The 20009-nt window shown below is 53.0% G+C and overlaps 1 protein-coding gene across 5 annotated transcripts in view; it reads left to right on the forward strand.

Moving 5' to 3' along the window:
- The window catches only part of RGS3 (regulator of G protein signaling 3), an 85224-nt gene that overhangs the window by 46146 nt on the left and 19069 nt on the right, over nucleotides 1-20009 (forward strand). For all 5 annotated transcript variants that reach the window (XM_075771977.1, XM_075771978.1, XM_075771979.1 and 2 more), the window contains 2 exons: nucleotides 487-527; nucleotides 13338-13460. In XM_075771977.1, coding sequence (XP_075628092.1) covers nucleotides 487-527; nucleotides 13338-13460 — 164 coding nt within the window. The remainder of the gene's footprint in view (nucleotides 1-486; nucleotides 528-13337; nucleotides 13461-20009) is intronic.

The following is a 20009-nucleotide window of genomic DNA, read 5'->3' on the forward strand; positions in this document are numbered from 1 at the left end:
CTGGGGCAAGAAGCTGGGAATGAGCAAGGACGTAGGAACGGGAGCTGCTCTGGTTAGTCCTTCTGGGAGCAAAGCATCTGCAGAGGTAAGATAGGAGAGCCCCGACCCCGGTGCTCAGGATGGCTGCGTGGGCACTGCGGGGCTTCTGCAGCCCCTGGGAAGGAATCGGGCTGCACATACCACAGCAGGTTGGGCAGAAGAGCTTGCACGTGGCCTCTGAATGAAGCAAACCTTCTTCCAAAAGGACAAACCCAAAGGAGAATCCGTGATATCCCGGTGAGTCCATGCAAGAGGCCACAGAATGCAGCCTGCCCAGCACAGGGCCCCTGCAGATGCAGCACACATCTGGGGATCACAGCCTGGTACTGTAGGATGACAACAATAAATATTCATTAAATGCTGTCTCTTAGCCAATTCCTCTGCCAGTGGCTCTGCTTGCAGAAATGCAGTTGTAGCTTAATTTTGATCCTGTTTTCTTCTTTATAGGTTCAGAAGATCGGAAATTCTGCATTCTTTACCTTGCAGAGGTGAGTGGTGCTGTTTTCCAAGTTAACTTTCTAGTGAGAGCTGAACACATACTAACAACTGATCCTTCTGCTGGGGCAAGGAGCACTGAACGGGCTGATTTTAACTTCCTTTTTAATTAATTTGCCAGAGGTCTGGAAAGGAAATGTAATGGCTGTAGCCAGAATGTATTAGTAAGAAGCTGCTAAAAGCAATCTGTGACCAGGGAGGCTGGGCAGCACTGAGGCAGGTTTGCTTTTCCCCTTCCCCCTGTGCGCAGTAGGTGGATCTTCCTCACAGCATCTCACTTCTGCTTTATCTTGGGATCCTTTCGCCTGGGGGCAGATTTCCTTGCCGACTGTTTTGTCTTTATTTTATTAGGCATCTTGCTTTTCTTGTCTTCAAGCACCCAGGTTTGAAGCCCTCAAATAAAATAAGAAAGCTCAATCTAAAAGACATATAAGTGTAGCTCTAAAAACACGCGTGGCTGGTACTCGCCTAAATGCTCTAAACAGATTTGGAATCACTCAGACATTGGCGTAGTTACATTTGTGTTGTGAAGCAGCCAAGGAGACTGCAAAATTGGTTCACAGTGACTGGACCGACCTAATCATTGAATGCTGCGGCTTTTTTTTCCTTTGCAAGTGACTTTACTGTGTTCCTGGTTTCAAGGCCTTGTATTTTCAGAGGTGGAAATTTGCATCTGGGAAAGATCCCCAGGGCGCGGAGGAGAAAGGCAAACATTGCTCAGCAGCACTGCAAAATAATAAGCTATTGTGAAAGTTGGATGAAAACGTTCAGAATGAAAGTTGTTCACCTTGAGTGGCTGGGATTTGGGCCAAAGCACAACTTGCTGCATAACCATGGGCTGACGAGTTCTCTCTCACGTTTCCCTATCGTTCCTTCCTTGTCTCCTCTGTTTCTGCCTGGGGCGGTCGGGCAGGAGCTGCCCCTTGGGGGGTTTGCTCAGTGCGTGTCCCAGCATGACGTCAGGCTTGCGTGATGTCTCCCTACCCGGCTAATCCTGTGCTGTGACTCAGAAAGGCTGCGACGGGCGTTCGTCAGCGACATCCTGACAGCGGGATGAGGCACTCCTGCATTTTTTCATGCATTTGGAAAAATGTATTTGTAGCCTGACATTTAATTTAGAAGCTTTGGGCCCCTGAGTAGAAGTGGCTGAAAGAGAACTGGCTGGTTTCGTGAGATGCTGAGAGGAGAAGACTCGGCTTTATCAAGATGTAATGAAGTGCTTAGCTTTTTTCTGATGGGCTTAAATGGTTCTTACAGCTCTGAGATCCGTGGCATCTGTTGCAGTCGGAGTGCAGCAGTTGTATAGAAAATGTGAAACGTTTGCTTTCCTACATGCGTGCTCCCTCACAGAGGACAGTGGGCCTGGACAGGCTGTGACTGTGGGGTTCTGCAAACCCCTTCTCATTCCCCCTGTCCGCCTGAGGTATTTCGGAGCAGGTTGCAAGTGGAGCAGGAGGTTCCTGACCCACCTGCCATGTGCCCGTACCCCCAGAGTGGCTGCTCACACCCTGCGCTGTGCCAGCCCGTGGCTTTTAGGTGACATTGGGGCAGCCCCTGGCTCAAAGACGGCATCCTGCTGAGCCGGACGTTCCCTCCTGGACCCCACGGGATTGCTTTGAGGCTGGTGGTCTGCACTGCGCTGGGGATGTCAGGCTGACGTGAGATCTGCCTGTGGGTAGGTGGGGGGGTGATTCTCTAGTCGTGTGGTTTGGCTGAGCCTTTCCTGCAAGGAGGGGAGAAGGTGGCTTTTATGTGTCCACCATGAGTGAAGAGCACGGAAAGAAACAGCTGGTTTCAAGGTTAAGGGAACAGTGCACTTCCAGCTGTTACGTCTCACCAGACTCTCAGCAATGGGCAGTTTTGGTTCAAAAGGGGAAGCTGAGGCACAGAGAGGGGAACGTGCCTGTGAGTCAGCAGCGAGCCAGGGCAGGACGGTGCCCTCCTGACTTCCCCATGGCTGCTTTTCTGGGAAACGGTGACCTACAGTCCTGAGCGCCATGTGGAGAGGGTGACTGGGCTGCAAGGTTAAAGCCACCAGGCTGCGGGTGGTTAAAGCATGAGAGCAGAAACCTCTCACTTTTGCAGTGCAGGGGTTGTGTGGCTCAACAAACTGTCCTCAGTGGAGACAGACCTCAGGCTCTTCTTAAATGATGGGGTGCTGTCGTGGGAGCCAGCCTGGGAGTGTTTAAGCATCATCTTCCTGCAGGGAAGCTAAGAGAGTCACCTCCAGGTCATCCCTCTTTTCTTCTTTGCATTCACTTTTCAGGAGCAAAGCTTTAGTTACAGGTTGTGGGGGTGTCACCAGGAGATTTTAAGTCTTGGCAGCCCATGGGAGGGAGGGGACGGTCCCCCTCAAAGGCATTCCTGCAGTCTGGCTGCACACAGAGGCATTGCAGGGGGCTTGGGTGCCTTGCTGGGCTGGTGGGAGCATCAGTGTTTGATGTTAAGGTTATTTCTGCAGTCGGGTGGATTCAAGGCTTGCTCTGCTGTCAAGGGAAAGCTGGGATTTGGGCCCAGTGAAGCAGCACTCTCATGTTGCAGCAGCATGTGGGGCTGGGGTGTGGGGGTCTCCAGGCCAGCCCTGCGTGGCTCTCCCCGTTGCCTGATGGACGTGGTGTCCACTGGGTGCCGTGTTCCTGGCTACGTGACCTCTTTTTGTCCCGGTGCAAGGCTCAGCCTCCTTCCTGACTGTGGGAATGAGACGGTTTCCCTCTGCAAGGATGGCTTCCCACGAAGAGGGGCCGTGCTTAGGCTGCTGGGCATCAGGGTGGAAGGAGGCTCAGGAGGGCATCTCTGGAGGGTGCTGGCCCTGGCCCACTCCCAGCACCCTCGGAGTCCCAGCCATGTGGTGCAGCGGTGCCCTGCGCCTGGGTCCTGCTGGCAGACACGTCTGTCCTGCTGCCCACCCCTGCGACTGCTTGTGGCAGCTAGAAGGCTTTGCATAAGGATGCATAGGGAAAGGATGCTTGTGCGGACACGGCTTTTTTGTCCTGTGTCACCTTGAGGGGTCTCTCCCCCTCCTGATCTGCTCCTGTCCTGCTCTTTGCAGCAGGACTCCATGCTTGGGTTTGCCAGCAGCGCTTTACCCTGCTGGGAGCCTTCTGCTGGCTCAGCTCTGCTGGCTGGTCCTCTCCAGAGTGGAGGCGATAGGTCCAGGGGGTTTGGTGGTCGTGATTATCTGAGCTCTTCTGTTGACACGATCTGGGCAGACGCCTCCATCTCACCACCATGACGGGGTCTGGGAGGTTGGTAGAAGCTCTCGTGCTGCTGTTTCTTACCCATAAATCATTTGCAATGAGCGGTAATGTATTTAGTGCTGCTGTGAATTGAAAGGGAGCCCACGGGGCTGGGCGGACTTTGCGTTTGCTGCGGGAATAGCACTTTGCCGAGGCCTTGAGCTGCCGTCTCCGGCTCCTTCTCATCTGGAAGCCTTGTGAGTAATGTTCTGACCCATAAGGTCACATTTTTGCATTTGGATCTGGCATGATCCAAAATAAAAGTATGTTTCAATGTCTGTGAGCTGCTTAATTTATTTTAAACAAGAAAGAAAAATTCCAGCCTTCAGGGAAACTGGAGTGTCATAAACAAGCTACTGCCAGTCATCCTGTCTAATCGTGTGTAAGTAAATCACTCTGCAGAGTTTAAATCCTGTGCATTACGGTTATTTACAGTCAGATGGCAAGCGGTAATCTTTATAGCCCGGTGTAGGTTACAGCAGAAGGGGTGTTTATTTTACAGGCTCTTCAGCGTGTGAATTGCAGTGCTTGGAAGTCCCGAGTGCAGGTGGCCCCGATCCTGGTGGGGCACGTGGTCTCCTGGAAGGGAAAGGCCAAATATACGTTGGTGTTGGAAAGAATGCAGAAACAGAGGGAGGTTCTCCACTCAGCTGTCCATTCTTGGTGGTTGTGTTCCTCGTGGCAGTCATGGGGTAGTTGCGATAGTCCCGGCACATAAGCCGGCCAGGATTTTGGAAGTGAAGGTGGTACCTCTTGATCTGATGAATACTGTGTACACCTGGCAGCTTGTCTAGCTTTTCTAATTGCCAATTGGTATATGAAAAAATACTACTAATGCATACAAACCTAGTCTAGCCTACATCTCGTTTCAGTATTTTAAATCCAAATTTAGCAGTTTAAAGTCTGCTGAACAGACCCTGCTTGTGAAAGCTTTGGGCCGATTCAGTGTGGACCCCGGAGAGTTTGGAGTGTGGGAGTTTGGCTTCATTTCCCCCCTGCCTGCACGCCATTCCCTGCACGGCACATACACCTCGTGTGATGGCATGTGTAAAAGCTGTCAGAAGAAAACCTTTACTGCCTGGTGGGAATCTGCAGTCTCTCGGGGAGCCGGTCCAGAGACGTGAATGTGGTCCAGGACTGTATTCACACCCTTCCCCGCTCTGGAAATATCCTGCTGATAGGAAACTGCAGATCAGTGTTTTACTGCATTGTTAGAAGTTTTTGATTTGAATCCAGCATGTTCAGACCAAATTGACTTAATATCAAATAGCTCAATAAGTTTTTCATTTGAAAAGCACTAGCAAAATTGATCGTTTTCTCTGGAAGTTTTCTTCTGCAGACACTGGAATTTCTCTTGGGAAACTGCCCCAACAGAAAATCTTTCCAGTAGCAACTTCTTGGCCTGCCGCGATGAGCACGCTTACAGACCTGAGCAAATTAATGCTGCGGGTCTGTGCTTGATCTTGTTCTGCCTTGGAGATGTGCATCCCAGCTCTACACGGGAAATCCGCTAGACAAGTGTCACAGAAATGACGCTGTCACCCCCCGCCCCCCACCCCGTGCCCTGGCTCTCTGCGGACACATCCCTGCACCCGCGGGGACCCCAGGGGCACGTTTGCACTGTGGAGCTGTGTCCCAGCTGCTGGCAAGGGACAAATGCTTCGAACAAATGCTTTTTAAATTGGACCACAGCTGTGGTGAGGGGCAATATTGTAGCTTGTGTAACTGTGCTTAACTCCATAGTCTTCACTGGAGATGTCTCAGCTTGCTCCATAGGAGCATTAATTTCCCAGAGCATTCTCTGTTCCTCCTAGGACTGAGCGTGACTAATTTAATGCCCTTAGGGATGTGGCATTGCTCATTTCTGCCCTGCAGGGAAAGAGCTGAGGTTCCTGTCTCCATACAGGGAATCTGAACACTTGAAAAGCAGTTTACTGGTGGTGCACAGGACTTCAAGGCTCAGGGACACGCTGTGGCATGATACAGATATTATACACCTGGGTAATTTTGAAGTCAACTGTTCTGGACATGTCGTCAGAAGAGTTTGCAAGGAGCTTTTCTGGGTACTGTCCTGGAAGGTGGTTTGGTGATAGGGAAAAGGGCAAAAGGACTGGCCGGGGATGACATCAAACCTATGCAACCAAGTGAAAAGCTGAGATGAATTTGTTTACTAAAGAACTTAAAAAGTAATTATTAGTGAAAGAGAGCTAAAGATCAGATGGGCACAACTAGAGCAGACATCCTCACAGGCATTTGGCTTGATGTGACACAACACTTGGCCTAAAAACCTGGAAAGACAGAAAATTGCTGTGGTGCTTAATAAATAGTTAAAAACTCTGGTCTGAAACCTCAACATCATCCTCTGTGAGCATTGCTCTGCCAGGGAGGGCTTGGGGAGCCTGGCTCTTGCTTAATTGCAGACAGTCATCATTGACATGGTAGAAAACAGCAAATCATGCCTGATAAAGTGTGCATATCACTCAAAATTTGGGGAAGTAGGAGGTAAGGAGGGTAGCTCAGTGATAGAGCAGTGGGGGTTAGTTGTTAAGGCGGGTGAAAGCTGATGACGTGTTTTCATATGATCATGGGGAAGAGAGGACAGAAGTGACTGAGAAAAGGTTCGTTGGGAGAAGAATAATCAGCAGCCATCAGCTCCTGCAGCAGAGAGATGGCATCAGTGATGATAAAAGTTTGGGACTCAGTCAACTTTCCCCTTCCCCGGTTCTCTGACCCCAAAGTGATAGCCAGAAGACTTGCACTCTGAGTTGCATTTGTTTCCAACCAAAATGGGATGGTTTTGGCAGGGGGACAAAGCCAAGGAAGTTGTTCCCCTTTTTTTTTCCCCAGCATTATGAGGATCTGGTGCTCAGGGCTGGGCTCTGCTTTTGTGATTTCCCATCCCTGGTGGGGCTTGAGCAACCTGCAAGATGTCTTGATCCCTCCTTTTTGAATGCTCCATCTATACTGTTGGTGCTTAGATACAAGAAAATAACCACAAAATGCAATGACAAAAAGGCCAGTTTGGAGACATGAGCTCAGAAAACCTTAAGGCTGTGAATGAGACACGGAGACCACAGCTGTCCCCAGCTCTGACCCCAAGGCAGTGCTGGCCAAAGAGCCTGTTCTGTGAGCCCCCAGCACAACTTGCTGCAGGAAGATTTTAACCACCAAAAAAAGCAGTGATTTAGGAGTCCCTCAGCCTTACCCAAACATAAAATTCTGAATTTTGTGCTGTGATGGTCACCCTGCAGATGCAAGAATGCTGCAGGGTGGAGGTGTAGTGGGTTTTAAATTCCTGGTAAGAGAAAACCAAGTGTCAGCCAGCATCGAGTGCCGTATATGGGATGGGAGAAGGTAAAGAGGTGAGTGTTTGTCTGTGAAGTCAACCGTGTGCTCAGTTGAAATTGTATCTCAATTTCCTCTAATTCGTAATAGGAAAAGAAATTATGTTTGTTAGATTTGGGGGCTGTGTTGTTTGTCAGATGAACTCATTGTACTGCAGCAAGGTGAAAGATCCTCTGGGCTGTGGTGGAGGGGGGACCACAGACAAGGCTAGAAGGGTTGGGATCGGTCATGCCTAAGGACTTCAAGTACAGAAAATCTAGATGTGCTCCTTTCTGCCTGCGCTTGCCAGTTTTATTACACAAATTTGAAGCACACTGAGAGAATATGAAGGGTATTCCTCTGCCTTCCTCCTCCCGCTCCCAGTCGTATTCAGCGTAAGGGGGGGATGCCCTCTCCTCCGCCTGCTCTGCTGGTGATGGTCAGGAGATGGTACCACATGAGAAATCCTTTCATGCTCTCTGACTTTTCCTTTGCTTCTTGCGTGTCTCACAAGCAGCGGCTCATTCCTGGGATGCCGGAGAGGTTCACCAAGCGGGGCTGAGTCCTGCGGGGCTGTGTCCTGTGTGGCATCGCACCCAGCTCACGTGAAAGCTGGATGCTCAATCTGCACACACTGAATCCCTCTGCCATGTCCCCCCTACAGCAGCAGCTTAACTCTTTCTTGAATAGAGGTTTCCATTTTCCTCCATCCAAAGGATGGCAGGTCCCAGCCGCTGGATTTCTCTGTGCGTGACGCTGAGAAATCTGAGCTGCAGCCTGAACTGCAGATGCAGTGAGATAACGTCAGACCACAACTGCCAGTATTTTGAAAAGTCCTTCTGAAGGGTGTTGTGACATGAACCCGTGTGCCGATCACCCTAAATGCCGATGTGTTGCTGAAACGCAGCCCTACCCTGCATCGCCATGACATGCCCCAAATTTCAACTGCAACTGAAATGTTCATCTGGTTCAAGCCAGCGCTCTTCTGGCATACACCCGGAGCCAGAGTGTGCAAAACGATGCCTCTGGAGCTGGTGGCCAGGCTGCTCCTCTGTGCAGACAGATTCCTGGGCTCTGTCTCCTCTGCCAGTGCACATTTACCTGGGTTAGATGATGTGGAGTGACACCAGTAGCAGGAGCCCTGGGTTGCCATAACCCATGGCCTGGGGCAGGTCCTGGGCAGTGACAGCTCCCAGTTCGGATCTCTCTGGGCAGAGCATGGAGTGCAAGTGTCCCAGCTGGAGAAACAGATAAACAGGGGCACTCTGCCTCCCTGGTTTTGTGAATCTTTACACGGTTTACCCTGAATCTGTGTTTTGAGATGATGGCAAAATGTAATTTTTGGAGCAGAAGTTTTTACTTTTTTTTTATTTCCCCCAGCCCTAATTCTGTTGTCACATTTCCCAGGTGTTGGCAAAAAAAAGAGCTGATATGATGTGGTTATGGTACTGGAGAGATTTTAAAAAGGCCCAGGCACCAGTGGATGACTTCAGAGGGGAACTGCTGTTCCCTGGGACTGGCAGCACAGGCTGGAGCTTGCTCTCTTTGGGTCTGTGCTGGGGGAAGAGGGACAGATAGCTCTGGGGCTGTGTTTGCAGCGGGCGGCTGAGCTCAGTGGTACTGTTGCTGGGACTGCTCAGCTCTGAGCCCTGTCGCCCAAGAGGAAAGGGCGTTTGCAGAATGGGAAGGCGGTGGACCTGCTCTCTGTTTGCCAGAGTGGTGTTTGCACTGGGACCTGCGTGCCCGGCTAGCCTCAGGGCTGGGGATTTCCGTGGAGACTGTTATCTGATGAGCCACTTAAGGGCAGCCTGCTGGCCTGTGAAGACAGACCAAGCCCTGTGTGCTTGTTGGCTGCTCCAAAGTTGGTGGAAAAGGTTCTTCAGGCTGGGTTTTCCTCCTGGAGATTTAGCATCTTCCAGGCTGTGCCATGATGCAGTGCTCCTGTGGCATTGCTTCTCCATCTTCTCCCTCCTTAGCAGCAGTGTCTGAGTGCAACAGGGTCTGACCCAGGGTGAGCTGGAGCTGCTGGTGGCTCTGCACCATGAAGTTGCTATATTGGTGCCTCTTCTGAACCATGAGCGTCTGTAGGACAATGAAAACCCATTTCCTAAGAGCCAGCCCTTGGTGTCACAAGGAAGGATGGGCACATCTATCCTTCACCTTCATCTATAGAGCCTCCCTGGCCCAAAACCAAGCCAAACAGCTTCTCTGCAGAGATTGCCGTGCCCTGCAAATGGCAGCTCCATGCACATTGTCTGCTCAAGCACCCATGCAATCCTGTTACCTTTTGGTCATCCCAGCTTTCAACAGGGCCCCTGCTGTTACTGCCAGTGTTTGTTTTTTGGGCACCACCAGTATGCCTAGCAGTCCAAAAACCACAGGAAGAGACGTGGTCCCCCATGCTCCCCCCAGTACAGCTTAGCACGGGAGAAAACTGAGCTTTCTCATCAGACCTAGCTCCATGGGTCATGAAATAACCAGCCAGCGGTTGCCTGTGTTTTGTGCACAGGATATTCCCAGGGCTTGCTGTTTTGCTGGTGGAAGGTTTGCTCTGCGATTTAAAAACTATTGTAGTCTGGAGCCCGTTTCCGAGGTACTTCCCCTTTGGGATCTCTGCTGGGTTTGGCTGCGGACCAGCGCTCTGAACGTTCGAGGCCAGGGGCTGGGCAGAGCTGAGCTGGGCTCTGAGCCCTGTCCCTGAACCACTTTACCATAAATTCTGTAGAGGAGAGGAGCCTGGGGAAGGGAGCAGAAGTGCATCCCCCTGATCTGCAGGGGGAACATCCACCAGGCAGCGGTGAGATGAGAACAGCCCCCAGGGCTGGGCTGGTGGCTGAGTTCAAGGCTTTGGAGGTGTCAGGCTGAGGCTGGCTCGTGGTGGTTGTTATATCTTTGCTTTGCAGTGACATGTAGAGCCACACTTGTGTACCAGATGCTGTTGTGCTGGGTCCTGCACAGAGGGGCATGTCTGCGGTGTGGGATCTTGGTCTGGGGGTCCTTCCTGCGATGTGGTGCTGTTCTCTGGGAGGTCCTCAGCTGATCTGTGGGCTCCAGAGCCAACAGTCCCTCTTTGGTTGGTGTCTGCTGGGGTAGCCTGGAGCTCTGCCTGGCCAGACCCCTTGCCTGTCATCTCCCCGTGCTCCTGGGTGCTGTGGGCTGAGGCTCAGCCTGGGGGAGTATCTGCAGGGGTGAGCTTTCCCCACGGAGCAACAGGCACCTTTTTCTGCCGTAGCAGGGCCCGGTTGGGGCTTGTGTTGGCTAGCCTGGGTCCTCCTCTGCAGTACGTGCCCCGTGTTTTCCTCCTGATCTCCCACGGGCAGCACTGCCGTGGGGTCTCGTGCTGGTGCGGGCTCACCGGAGGCTCCTGCGCCAGCCAGCATGCAACACCTGCAATAACATGTTTTTCAAAATGCTGGGGTGAAGGCAGTCAGAAATCAACTGGCAGCCACTTCAGTCGCTCGCTTTATCTGGTCGCAAACGCCCCCTTCACGCCATCTGCATCCTCCTTTCCCAGCACCGTGAGATTAAACCCTGTTTTCTCTTTGTAAATATTGGCAGGCAACGCGGCAGCCTCCCTGAATGAAAACAATAGCGGGGAGGCCGGTTCCCAGAGCGAGCCCTGAGCGAGGCAGTGTGCACAGGGCACGGTGCAGCCCCGGCGTTAGCCGACCTCCCTGCTCCGGCCTCCCCGGTGCGCAGGAGCGCTGAGCGGGGCAGCTCGGTCCCCAGGCAGGGGCTGGGCTCCAGGGGCACGTGTCACTGGTAGAGCTTTATCCCATGTGATGCTCAGTCCTTCACGCGTCTGCCCTCTCTCTGGCTGGATCCCAAAGGACTTTGCAAGCAGGAGCCTGTGCTTTAGAGGCAACCGGGGTGGGGGTGCTCAGCCCCTTGCGGGTTGGGCTGCCTCTGTCCTCAGCAGAGTTGCACATTATTTGAGGGGAGCAGGTTGATGGAAGAGGAAGAAACAGAGCTCTTCCCTTGGAAAATTTGTGTTGGAGAGGTTGAATATCACTGCAAAGGAATAAAGTGCCGAGATCTCTACTGCTGTAGAGCAGAAATGATAGTAAAATGTGTACGGATTGGATAAATGCAATTTTGGCTGTTTATGTACCCCCCTCAGCCTTGCCGACAATACCAGGACACTCATTGGGGTGGTTGACTTTCTCCTCTGCCTTTCGGACCAGAGTGCAGTCTCCTTCCCGGGGTTTAATATTCGCGGGCTGCTGGGGCCAGGGTGTCTCGCTGGCTCGCTGAGGCTGTGCGGGAGGGAGAGGGGCACTTTGCCCTCAACAGCCAGTGTGGGCTGAGCATCACTTTATGCTAAATTCAATCAAAGAGATGGGGACTGTAATCGAATCAGCAAGGGGCTGCAGAGCAGGGGTAGGTGAGCTGTGCATCCGTCACGAGCAAGGGGATATGAGATGCCCTTGGAATTGCTTTAAGCCTCACAGCAGGGGAACTGCAGGAGCTCGGCAGGGACGGGGGTGTGCAGCAGTTACAGCATCAGTGTGGACACCAGACTCCTTGCAGCTGCGCTGATGTCTTTGAGACTCCACTGAATCCTTGTCGTCCTTCGCTTCTGGTCCCGAGTGCGGGGTGGGGAAATGCCAGCCCGGATTTCCAGCCCGGCAGATTGGGACCCACCGTCTCCTCTAAAGTAGGAACCATTAGGTACCTTCCTAGGGATGAGTGGATATCGCATTGGTACAGCCTGGTAATCCACTGGCATGGGACTGGGAGAGACTGAGATGTCTGGGATGGGAGATAGTGCTGTGCTGCTCCGGGAGATGCTCAGAGCATCGCTGTAACTCAGATCTGGGGACAAGGGGAGCCTCTATTCCATTTTAACAGTGTATAAGGAAGCCTGAGCATGCCTTTTCAATGTTTTAACCCTGTTTCTGCTGTAGGAATAGATGTGGTGATGTACAGTCATAAGAAAGATCACGTCTTCCCTTTCCTGGAAGTCTGCTTGGAGGGGCAAAGAACTGAACTAGACATTTCTTTTTCTAGAGATGATGTGGGAGGTTGGTTTATTTACCGCTTTAGTAGGGATTTTGTATTAAATGTGAATGAATTAGCATCCAATGAAAACAGTGTTTTAAATGGTGCGACTCTAAAGCATTTCCCCTTTTGCTTGTGTTGTGTCTCTGGAGTCACAAAGCTGCAAGTTCCTTAGTTCTCTCTGACCTTTCTGGGAAAAACAGGCTATCGGGGACCTGCCCTTCTGGAAGGACATCCTAGGGGGAAATGAAAGGCCTTTTTCATGCTCTTTAGTGCAAGATTCTTTTTTCTTTCTTTGCAGTTCTGTCCCAAAGTTCTGCTTTTCTTTTTTTTTCTTTTCTTCTTTCTTTTCATATCTGGCCACAGAAGAAAATGATCCAGCCATGGGCATTTCCAGACTCTTTTTAAAAAGTGAAACCCGCAAAATCCCAGTGGGCGGCAAATGTTACTAATGCTTAATTTTTAGCACAAGAGATGAGCGATGTAAGGGCTGGGAGACACTTGGCCGAGAGAACTTGGTCAGAAGGTTTCTTAAATGAGTGGGATTTGACCCAAAGAAAACCTGTCCAAGAGGAGGAGGTCCATATCAAAAAGGGTGTGTGCAGAGACGGGGCTAGGGCACTAGGGGAGGTGGGTTCAGCTGGGATGAATTCCCATCGTTTCTCTTATTCCTTCCTCACTGCACGTTGCTCACAGACAGTACATGACCGGAGCTGGAGCATCATCCTGAAAACAGCCCCTGCTGCATGCTCTATGCAAGGAGCAGAACAGGCGAGGCTGGTCTGGAGCTTCTCCTGAGGTCTGCCTTCCTCCCAGCCCAAAGGCGCTTGTTTTCATCAGTTCATGCTATGGCGCCTCATTAATGTTTGCATACAGCAAAGAGCAATTTCCAGCCTCTAAATTAGCTTAATAGACGCGTTTCCACTGTGGTAGCAGAGGGTGCAGAATTGCTGGTGCTCTGCCCATGCCTTACCACTCTGCTCCTGCTTATTAAAGCAGAAGTCTTCTGCTCTGCACCGCAGCAGCCTTTCACCCTCTCTCTGGAGGAGATGCCACTGTGAAGCTGATTTCCCATCTATTTTACTTTCTTGTGCCCAGAGTGCAGGATGCTAGTGCGAGCTCTCCTGTTATACTTACATTCATCTGATACAGTGTGTTGGAAGCGAGTAGTTTGCAAACAAAGCCGGGGCCTGCGACACACAGCTAATGACCTTCTCTCTGCCTGTGTTTCCTTTACGTCAGAAGTCGGAGTGCTTATTAAGTTTGGAGGCTTACTCCCAGGAGCAGAAGAAGAGGATCTGCTGGTGTCTGGCTGAGAACATCACCAAGCAGCAACATCCGGCATCGGCTCCTACGGAGAACAAGGTAAGCAACCCATGCAGGAGCTCAAAAACCCCACTCGAGCATCATGGGGCTCTGCCTGCAGCGGGGGCTTTGCTCCAGTGATGCTCCTGCCAGGCGAGCTGCTCCGGAGGCTTTTTTTTTTTTTTTTTTTTTTTTTGCCAGGTGAGGAGCAAGTTTGTATTCAGGCACTGCTGCGTCTGTAGCTTCCTGCCCTGCTCGGGGAAGCAGTTATTGCATTTGTATCCGCTGACCGGAGTCAAGGCAGACTCCAGCGAGCAGGCTGCTTCTGACGCCTCCCAGCATCTGTATTTGGACAGCTGAGGCCGCGCAACCCAGTGTACGGCCTTCCCCGAGAGCTCGGCTCTAGGGCAGGACTGAATGCAGCAGGAGAGGTTCAGGCCATGATCTTTGAGTCCTGATTAAAAGGCCAAGGTCATGGGAGCAGTGGTGCGGAGATATGTCCCTTCTGTGTGCTCTGATGGGCTCATGTGTTTGATCTGGACCCCACAGATGGTCTCAAAGCACAGAAAGGTCATCTGATGAGTGCTGTTTTTCATACCTAGCAAGGCAGCACCAGCACTTTTCCCACAGTGAAGAGCTTCAGCCTGGCCCGAGTGCGTTGTCTCAGCACTGCTGGCAAGAGAAATGTGTGCGTGGAGTGGGTCTGAAGCACTGTCGGACACACCTGCCCTGCATGGATGTAATTCACAGCTCCCGACTGCCTGGCTTTGGGGCCAGGGCTGTCACCAAGTTGTCTGGGACAGTGGCAATCTCTGCTGGAGTCATCTCATCCCCAGGGATTGCGTTTGGACTGTTGGTGGGTGACCCACTGCTCTGGGAGAAGAGAAGCGCACTGTGCTGAGTGTTTAAAGAGCTTTAAGTGAGGCAGATAGGGATCTCGGGGGTAAAACCAGCCGAATATCCCCCCTTGGCTGGTGCATGGTGATGGAGCAGCTCCTGCCCCATGTCGACATATAGATACAGCCTTGGTGCGTGCTCCCCTCTGACTCGAGGGCAGGCGACTCTCACTGTACATGCGGGCAGGAGCAGGTGGCTGCGCTGCCACCCAGATCCGGAGGCAGAGTGACGTGGCTTTGGCTCTGCACTGTCCCAAACTGGGTCAGCACAAACATCTCCGCAGGAGACAGAGCCTCCGGATTCCTTGTCTTGCACGTTTCAGAAGTACTAAAATAGCAACAACATAAAAAGCCTGAGAACCTAGTTAACAACCAAACCTCTAGAAATGCAAATAGCCCAGAGCAGCTAATTCAATCAGGTGACAAGAATCTGCCATGTCTCTTGTTTGCCTGCGATGCATCTCACTGGCACAACGCAGTGCCTGGGCAGAGGGTCCCAAGCTGCTCGGCGTGGGGGGGGGGCGGTACGTGCGATGGGGCTGCTGCTGGGGGCTTGGCATGGTCTGCGCTCAGCTGGCCGCAATCCAGCCGCGGGCTTGGGGGATCCTCTGGGGCAAAGCTCTGCAGGGACACGGTCAAATGTGAGCATCTCAAATAGAGCCTAAAAGTGGGGATCTTGGCAGCTCTCCATCATGACACGTGCTCTGGGACCATTGGGGTTTTTGGGTGATATTGCTGTTCACCCTCCCTGCACCAGACTCTGTGTTCATGGTAGGGTGTGAGATTTTTGGCTCTCTGCTAGACTTACAAGCCCTGTGGCTCAGAGAAAAGCCCTGAAGAGCATTTGCTCCCATGCTGTTGAAGGTATCTTGCTACTGGAAGGATGAAAAAATACTCTAGAAGACAGCACAAAACTTTCTAAGGCTTTTCTGTGCCTTAGCAGCTGAGAGGGTGCTCCCTGGGTGCAGCGGGGAGCAAGCGTGGGCTCTCCCGGGTTGTGAGAAGGGGGTTTTATCTTGGCCTTGCCAAAGCTGATGCAAATCCCACTGGTGGGATATGGGGTCAGGAGGGAGAAAAGGCGCATAAGAGCAACCACCGGGCACTTCATTGAGTTCACAGCACCATTTCCCATCCCAGCAAGGTACAAACTGCCCAGGACGTAATTTTAGGATCATAGGATATCCTGAGTTGGAAGGGACCCATAAGGATCATCGAGTCCAACTCCTGGCTCCACACAGGACCAGCTGAATCAGAGCATATGCCTGAGAGCATTATCCAGATGCTTCTTGAACTCAGTCAAGCTCGGTGCTGTGAACACTTCCCTGGGGAGCCTGTTCCAGTGCCCGACCACCCTCTCAGTGAAGAACCTTTTAAAGCAAACCTGATCCTGAAGTGCAAGAAGGAACAGTGTGGGGAAGGAAGAGCAGCCCTGCGTGAGGCTGCAGCTCCCGAGTGGACAGGAGAGGATGCTTGGTGAGCGCACAAGCTCAGAGCAGGGTCTGCGGCTGCACGCGGGGCTGGGCTGCAGGCAGGAGCCTGACATGGGTGAGCTGCAGTTGGGGCTGCTGTGACCAGTCTGCACCGTGGCTGATTTGTCGGGGCAGGCATCTCCAGGGATGCCGGTGCAGCGGGAGGCAGGAGCTGGGGAAAGTCAGTCGCTTCTTGCAAGGGAGAAGTGATCCATTAGCTTCGCTTATTGCTTACAAGTCATTTGATACTGGTGCTATTTAAGGAAACAGAACAGTGTCTGTGGTCTGTGAACAAATTAAGCTGGAAACATCAGCCTCTGCACGGCTGATTTCTGCCCCAATCAGGAATCTGATTTGCAAATCCTTCAAAACTGCTCCAACTTAGTAAGAGGCAGCTCCTCTTGCTGTGGCTGGAGCCCAACCGAGGGTATGTGGGCTTTGCCATGCGACGGGAGCAAAGGGCCGGTGCGGCCTCGGTGCCAGGCGGAGATGTGCCATGTGCCAGCTGTGCGCTGGAGCTGGAGAAAGGGACACTGTCTGAGCAGAGAGCAGCTCCTCAGCAGCCTCTGTGGCTGCTACGCCAGCGTGCAAGCTGGGAACGGCTCTCCCTTCAATATGTCAATGCTGCTGTTAATGCCATCCCTGAGTCTTTCCCAGAACAGATGGTTTGCGATGGGGCAGAGGATCCCCAGCAGGACAGTCACATCTGGAAAGGAGGGGCTGGACTGGTTGAACTGGTGGAAGTTGCACGGTGCCAACTTCTTGGAGCTGTGGGAAATCAGACAAGCTTCACTGAGTGACGAACCCATCCTGCCAGCTGCAGCAGGTCACAGGAGCTTTCTGTGGTTATATTTTCTTCATCTCCAAAGCCTTCTCCACTCTCATCCTCGGGTCCAGGTCTGCCCTGGGAGGCTGCTCCCTGCCCCTTGGTTGTGCTGAGCAAGGATCTGTGAAACACATCACCAGGGTGACCCAGCTTGGTGACAAATGTCCCCAAACGGGGAGGCATAGAGCCTGGAGGTGGGCAGGGTCTGGTGAGGAACCACAGCAGCAGCAATGTGATTACAGCGAGAGCAGCTTTATGAATTAATCGAGTTAGCGGGGCTGCCTCCTTGGGCCAAATAATGACCATCTGCGCAGGGCACAGTGCATCACTGCACTGGTCCTGTTTCCAGTGTGGCCCCGTGACGAATTGCATTAGCACGATTGAAGAAATGGCAAACTGCAGAGCAGGGGCAAGGATGAGGTGCCAGGGGCTGGAGCTGCTCCAGCTGGTTTGGCTGCCAGGGAGATTAGTGGCACAACACCCTGCTTGTAGCAAACCTGCTGCAACCATCTGATTCTCACTGCTTGTTTCTTTGCATCTTCCACGCTCAGAACGGCTGATTACTCTTCCTTCTGACTCCATGACCTGAGATTACCTCGGAGATGATGCCTGGCTGTATCTGAAAGATGTAGATTATCCTTAAGCTAAATAATTATGGACACCTTGTGCTGTGGACTTTGGGCTGCAGGAGTCCAGGACGGGTGCTCCCCTTGTTTCCCATGGGAGGTGGTGGATCCTCAGCACTTTTCAAAGCCTGGCCACCAGTCTCTCTCCCCGGGGCTGCTGACAGTGTGAGCAGGCGTGGACCGATCCTGCGCCCTGGCCCTTCCTGCAGCGCTGGCTCCGGTGCTGGGAATGAGCCGCCGGCGGGTGTGCGGCTGGGAGGGACGGGCCGGCCCCTTCCTGGCCGTTCCTCTGGTCAGGAAGGGCAGGGCTGTTTCTCTCACTATTTACAGTGTGCTTGACAAGTTGCAAGTAAATGTACTGTCAACAAGAGCAAACACCGTGTAATCGAGGGATGATTGAAACCAGGGCCGGAGCGGTGGTGCGGGGAGGACTCTGCGGAGGGCTGCCGCGGCCGTGCTGCCCCGTGCGCTGGCCCCAGCGCCTGCAGCGTGGGGAGGGGTGAGCGTGGGTGACCCCTCTCCTGTCCCATGCCCTGCCGTCTCTTCCTTGAGCACCCCGCAGTGCCCCAGGCACCCACCCCATGGCGTGTCCACGTCCCTCCGCAATCCCCGTGCCCCAACACCCTTTCCCTTTACACGGGGTTGTCTCCCGTTTGGATAGTGGCCACGTACACCCTTGAACTGGCATGGCCAAGGGGCCACTGGCATTGGGGTGGCCGTGTCAAGCACTTGGGCTGGGGACAAGTGGGGTGAACCTCTGTCCGATCCAGCGTTCACGGGGTGCTTCACTCGGCAGCAGCATAGTCAGAGTGCGATTGGCTTTTTGATGGGAAAGGAGGGGAGGAATTTGCACCTTCTCACTTTATTTTTGGCCCAAAGTCCTTCCTTTTTGGGCTGGGAAGCTGCTGCCCTGCTGGTGCCAGCTCTGCTCCAGAGGGTCCTGCTCACCTGCTGCTGTGGGGCAGGGCATGGCCGAGGGTGCAGGAAACCTGGAGCTTCATCAGAGCCTGCTTTTCTTCCACGGTGCCAACATGAGAGGCTGGGCAGGGCCAAACACATCACAACAGGATCCGGAGGACCAGCCTGACCCTGGCCACACACCCTCCCAGCACCTCGCTTGCTCTCAGAGCGCTCAAATGGAGGAGAAAACCTTGAGGTTTATTCTGTCCCAATAAGGGTTAAAGCATCAGCTGGCAGTTCTTATGAGCCAGGTTACAAAAGTAAAGCAAATAAGTGTGTTGTTCCACGCCAGCAAACACAGCGCGGCTCTCACCCTGGGCCGGAAAAACTCGTTACTGAGAACAGCCAAAGGCTGCTTCAGTCACGCTGTGAATTTGGGAAGCTGCAGGAACGGAGATGCTGTTCCCCTGTGGGTCAGGCTCCAGTTCAGCTCACTTAAATACCTGGAGGAAGCTGTCCCTGCCAGAGGTCCCCGTGCTGTCAGAGCAAATGGGACCTTGAATGCACGTTGGTGACCTCGATGCACAGTGGCACATGGATCTCAGCCTTGGCACCCGACGGGCCAAGGACAACGTGTTGACTTTAATTCAGCTGGGACGGGAGTTGAAGACATAGCAGTAGGCGTAAAGCAGGCTGCGAACATAAAAGAAGTAGATGCAGTTTGAGCTACCCCGAGTTGATTCATCCTGAGCCATATTCTTGCTGGGTTTGTAGCCCTCTTTCATGGGAACAAGCCCCAGGGCAACCAGGGCATTGAAGACTGGGGGGGGCGGATTTTACAACTCCCTGTGGGGCTTCAAAGCATGTCTCAAATGTCCCTTTATGAATTTAAGGACCCTCTTTATGCAATAGTCTGAGTGTTAATTCCCTGGAGTGCAGCTGAGCCTGGATGAGTGCTGAGGTGTGCTGGGGCTGATCTTTCACCTCATCATTCCCTCCTTGCACATCAGTTGGCTTCCAGTCCGAAGCGCAGGGAGAGAGCACAAAGCCTGGGGAGGCTAGGATTTGCCTGGCCCTTCGTGTGGGGCTGGGCGGGATGCTGGGTTGGGGTACTGGGCTTTTTAGCATCTTCCCTGGCACCGAGCCCTGGCTCCACCAAGCTCAGTTTCCAGCCCTGCTGGCTCTTGGTGCTGGCCCGGGTGGCACAGAGGTGCTGGGGGCTGCCAGCCAGGACAGCTGCTCGCTCAGCCCCAGTGCCGCTGGCTCATGGGCTCCCAAGGCACGTGTGTGCTGGGAGCAAGCAGGGAGGGATGACAGAGCAGATGGGCCAGCTGAGAGCCGCAGCTCCTGCTTTATTTGTTCATTTGCTTAGCTGGACGCCAAAGCCATAAGGAAAGCAGACCTCTCCCCTCCGGCAAACACCAGCTCCTGTTTCTCTGGCGCTGTGCGATGTTCTCCCTGCCGCGTCCAGTGGCACCAGTGATCCTTCCCGCATCGTCCCCAAGCAGGAAGGCATGGTGCTGTAGCGGGGGCTCGGGCAGCAGCCGACACTGTCATCACGGCCAGAGGCATTTTTAAACCCTTGAAGGTCTGTTTCTCGTGAATCCCCAGAAGGGCTGGTAAGAGCGAGCGTGCTGGCAGGAGCGGTGCTGGCAGCCCAGGGCGGGTTAAGTGGTGTTGAAATCATTTGCAGGGGGTGGTCAAAGGCACAGACTAAGTGGTTTAAGCCAGCGCTGCTGTGATTTAATGAAGGTGCTGGAAGTGCTTTGGCGCAGAGCTTCCTGTGAAGGGGGACGCTGCCTGTGCCAGGCAGGGCTGGCACTGTCCGCTTGGCTGGAGCACTCCTCTCCTGTGCCCATAGGACTCCTGTTTCGGGTAGTTGCCAATGCTTT

This window comes from Balearica regulorum, chromosome 20 (assembly GCF_011004875.1).
Source record: "Balearica regulorum gibbericeps isolate bBalReg1 chromosome 20, bBalReg1.pri, whole genome shotgun sequence".
NCBI classification, from domain to species: domain Eukaryota; kingdom Metazoa; phylum Chordata; class Aves; order Gruiformes; family Gruidae; genus Balearica; species Balearica regulorum.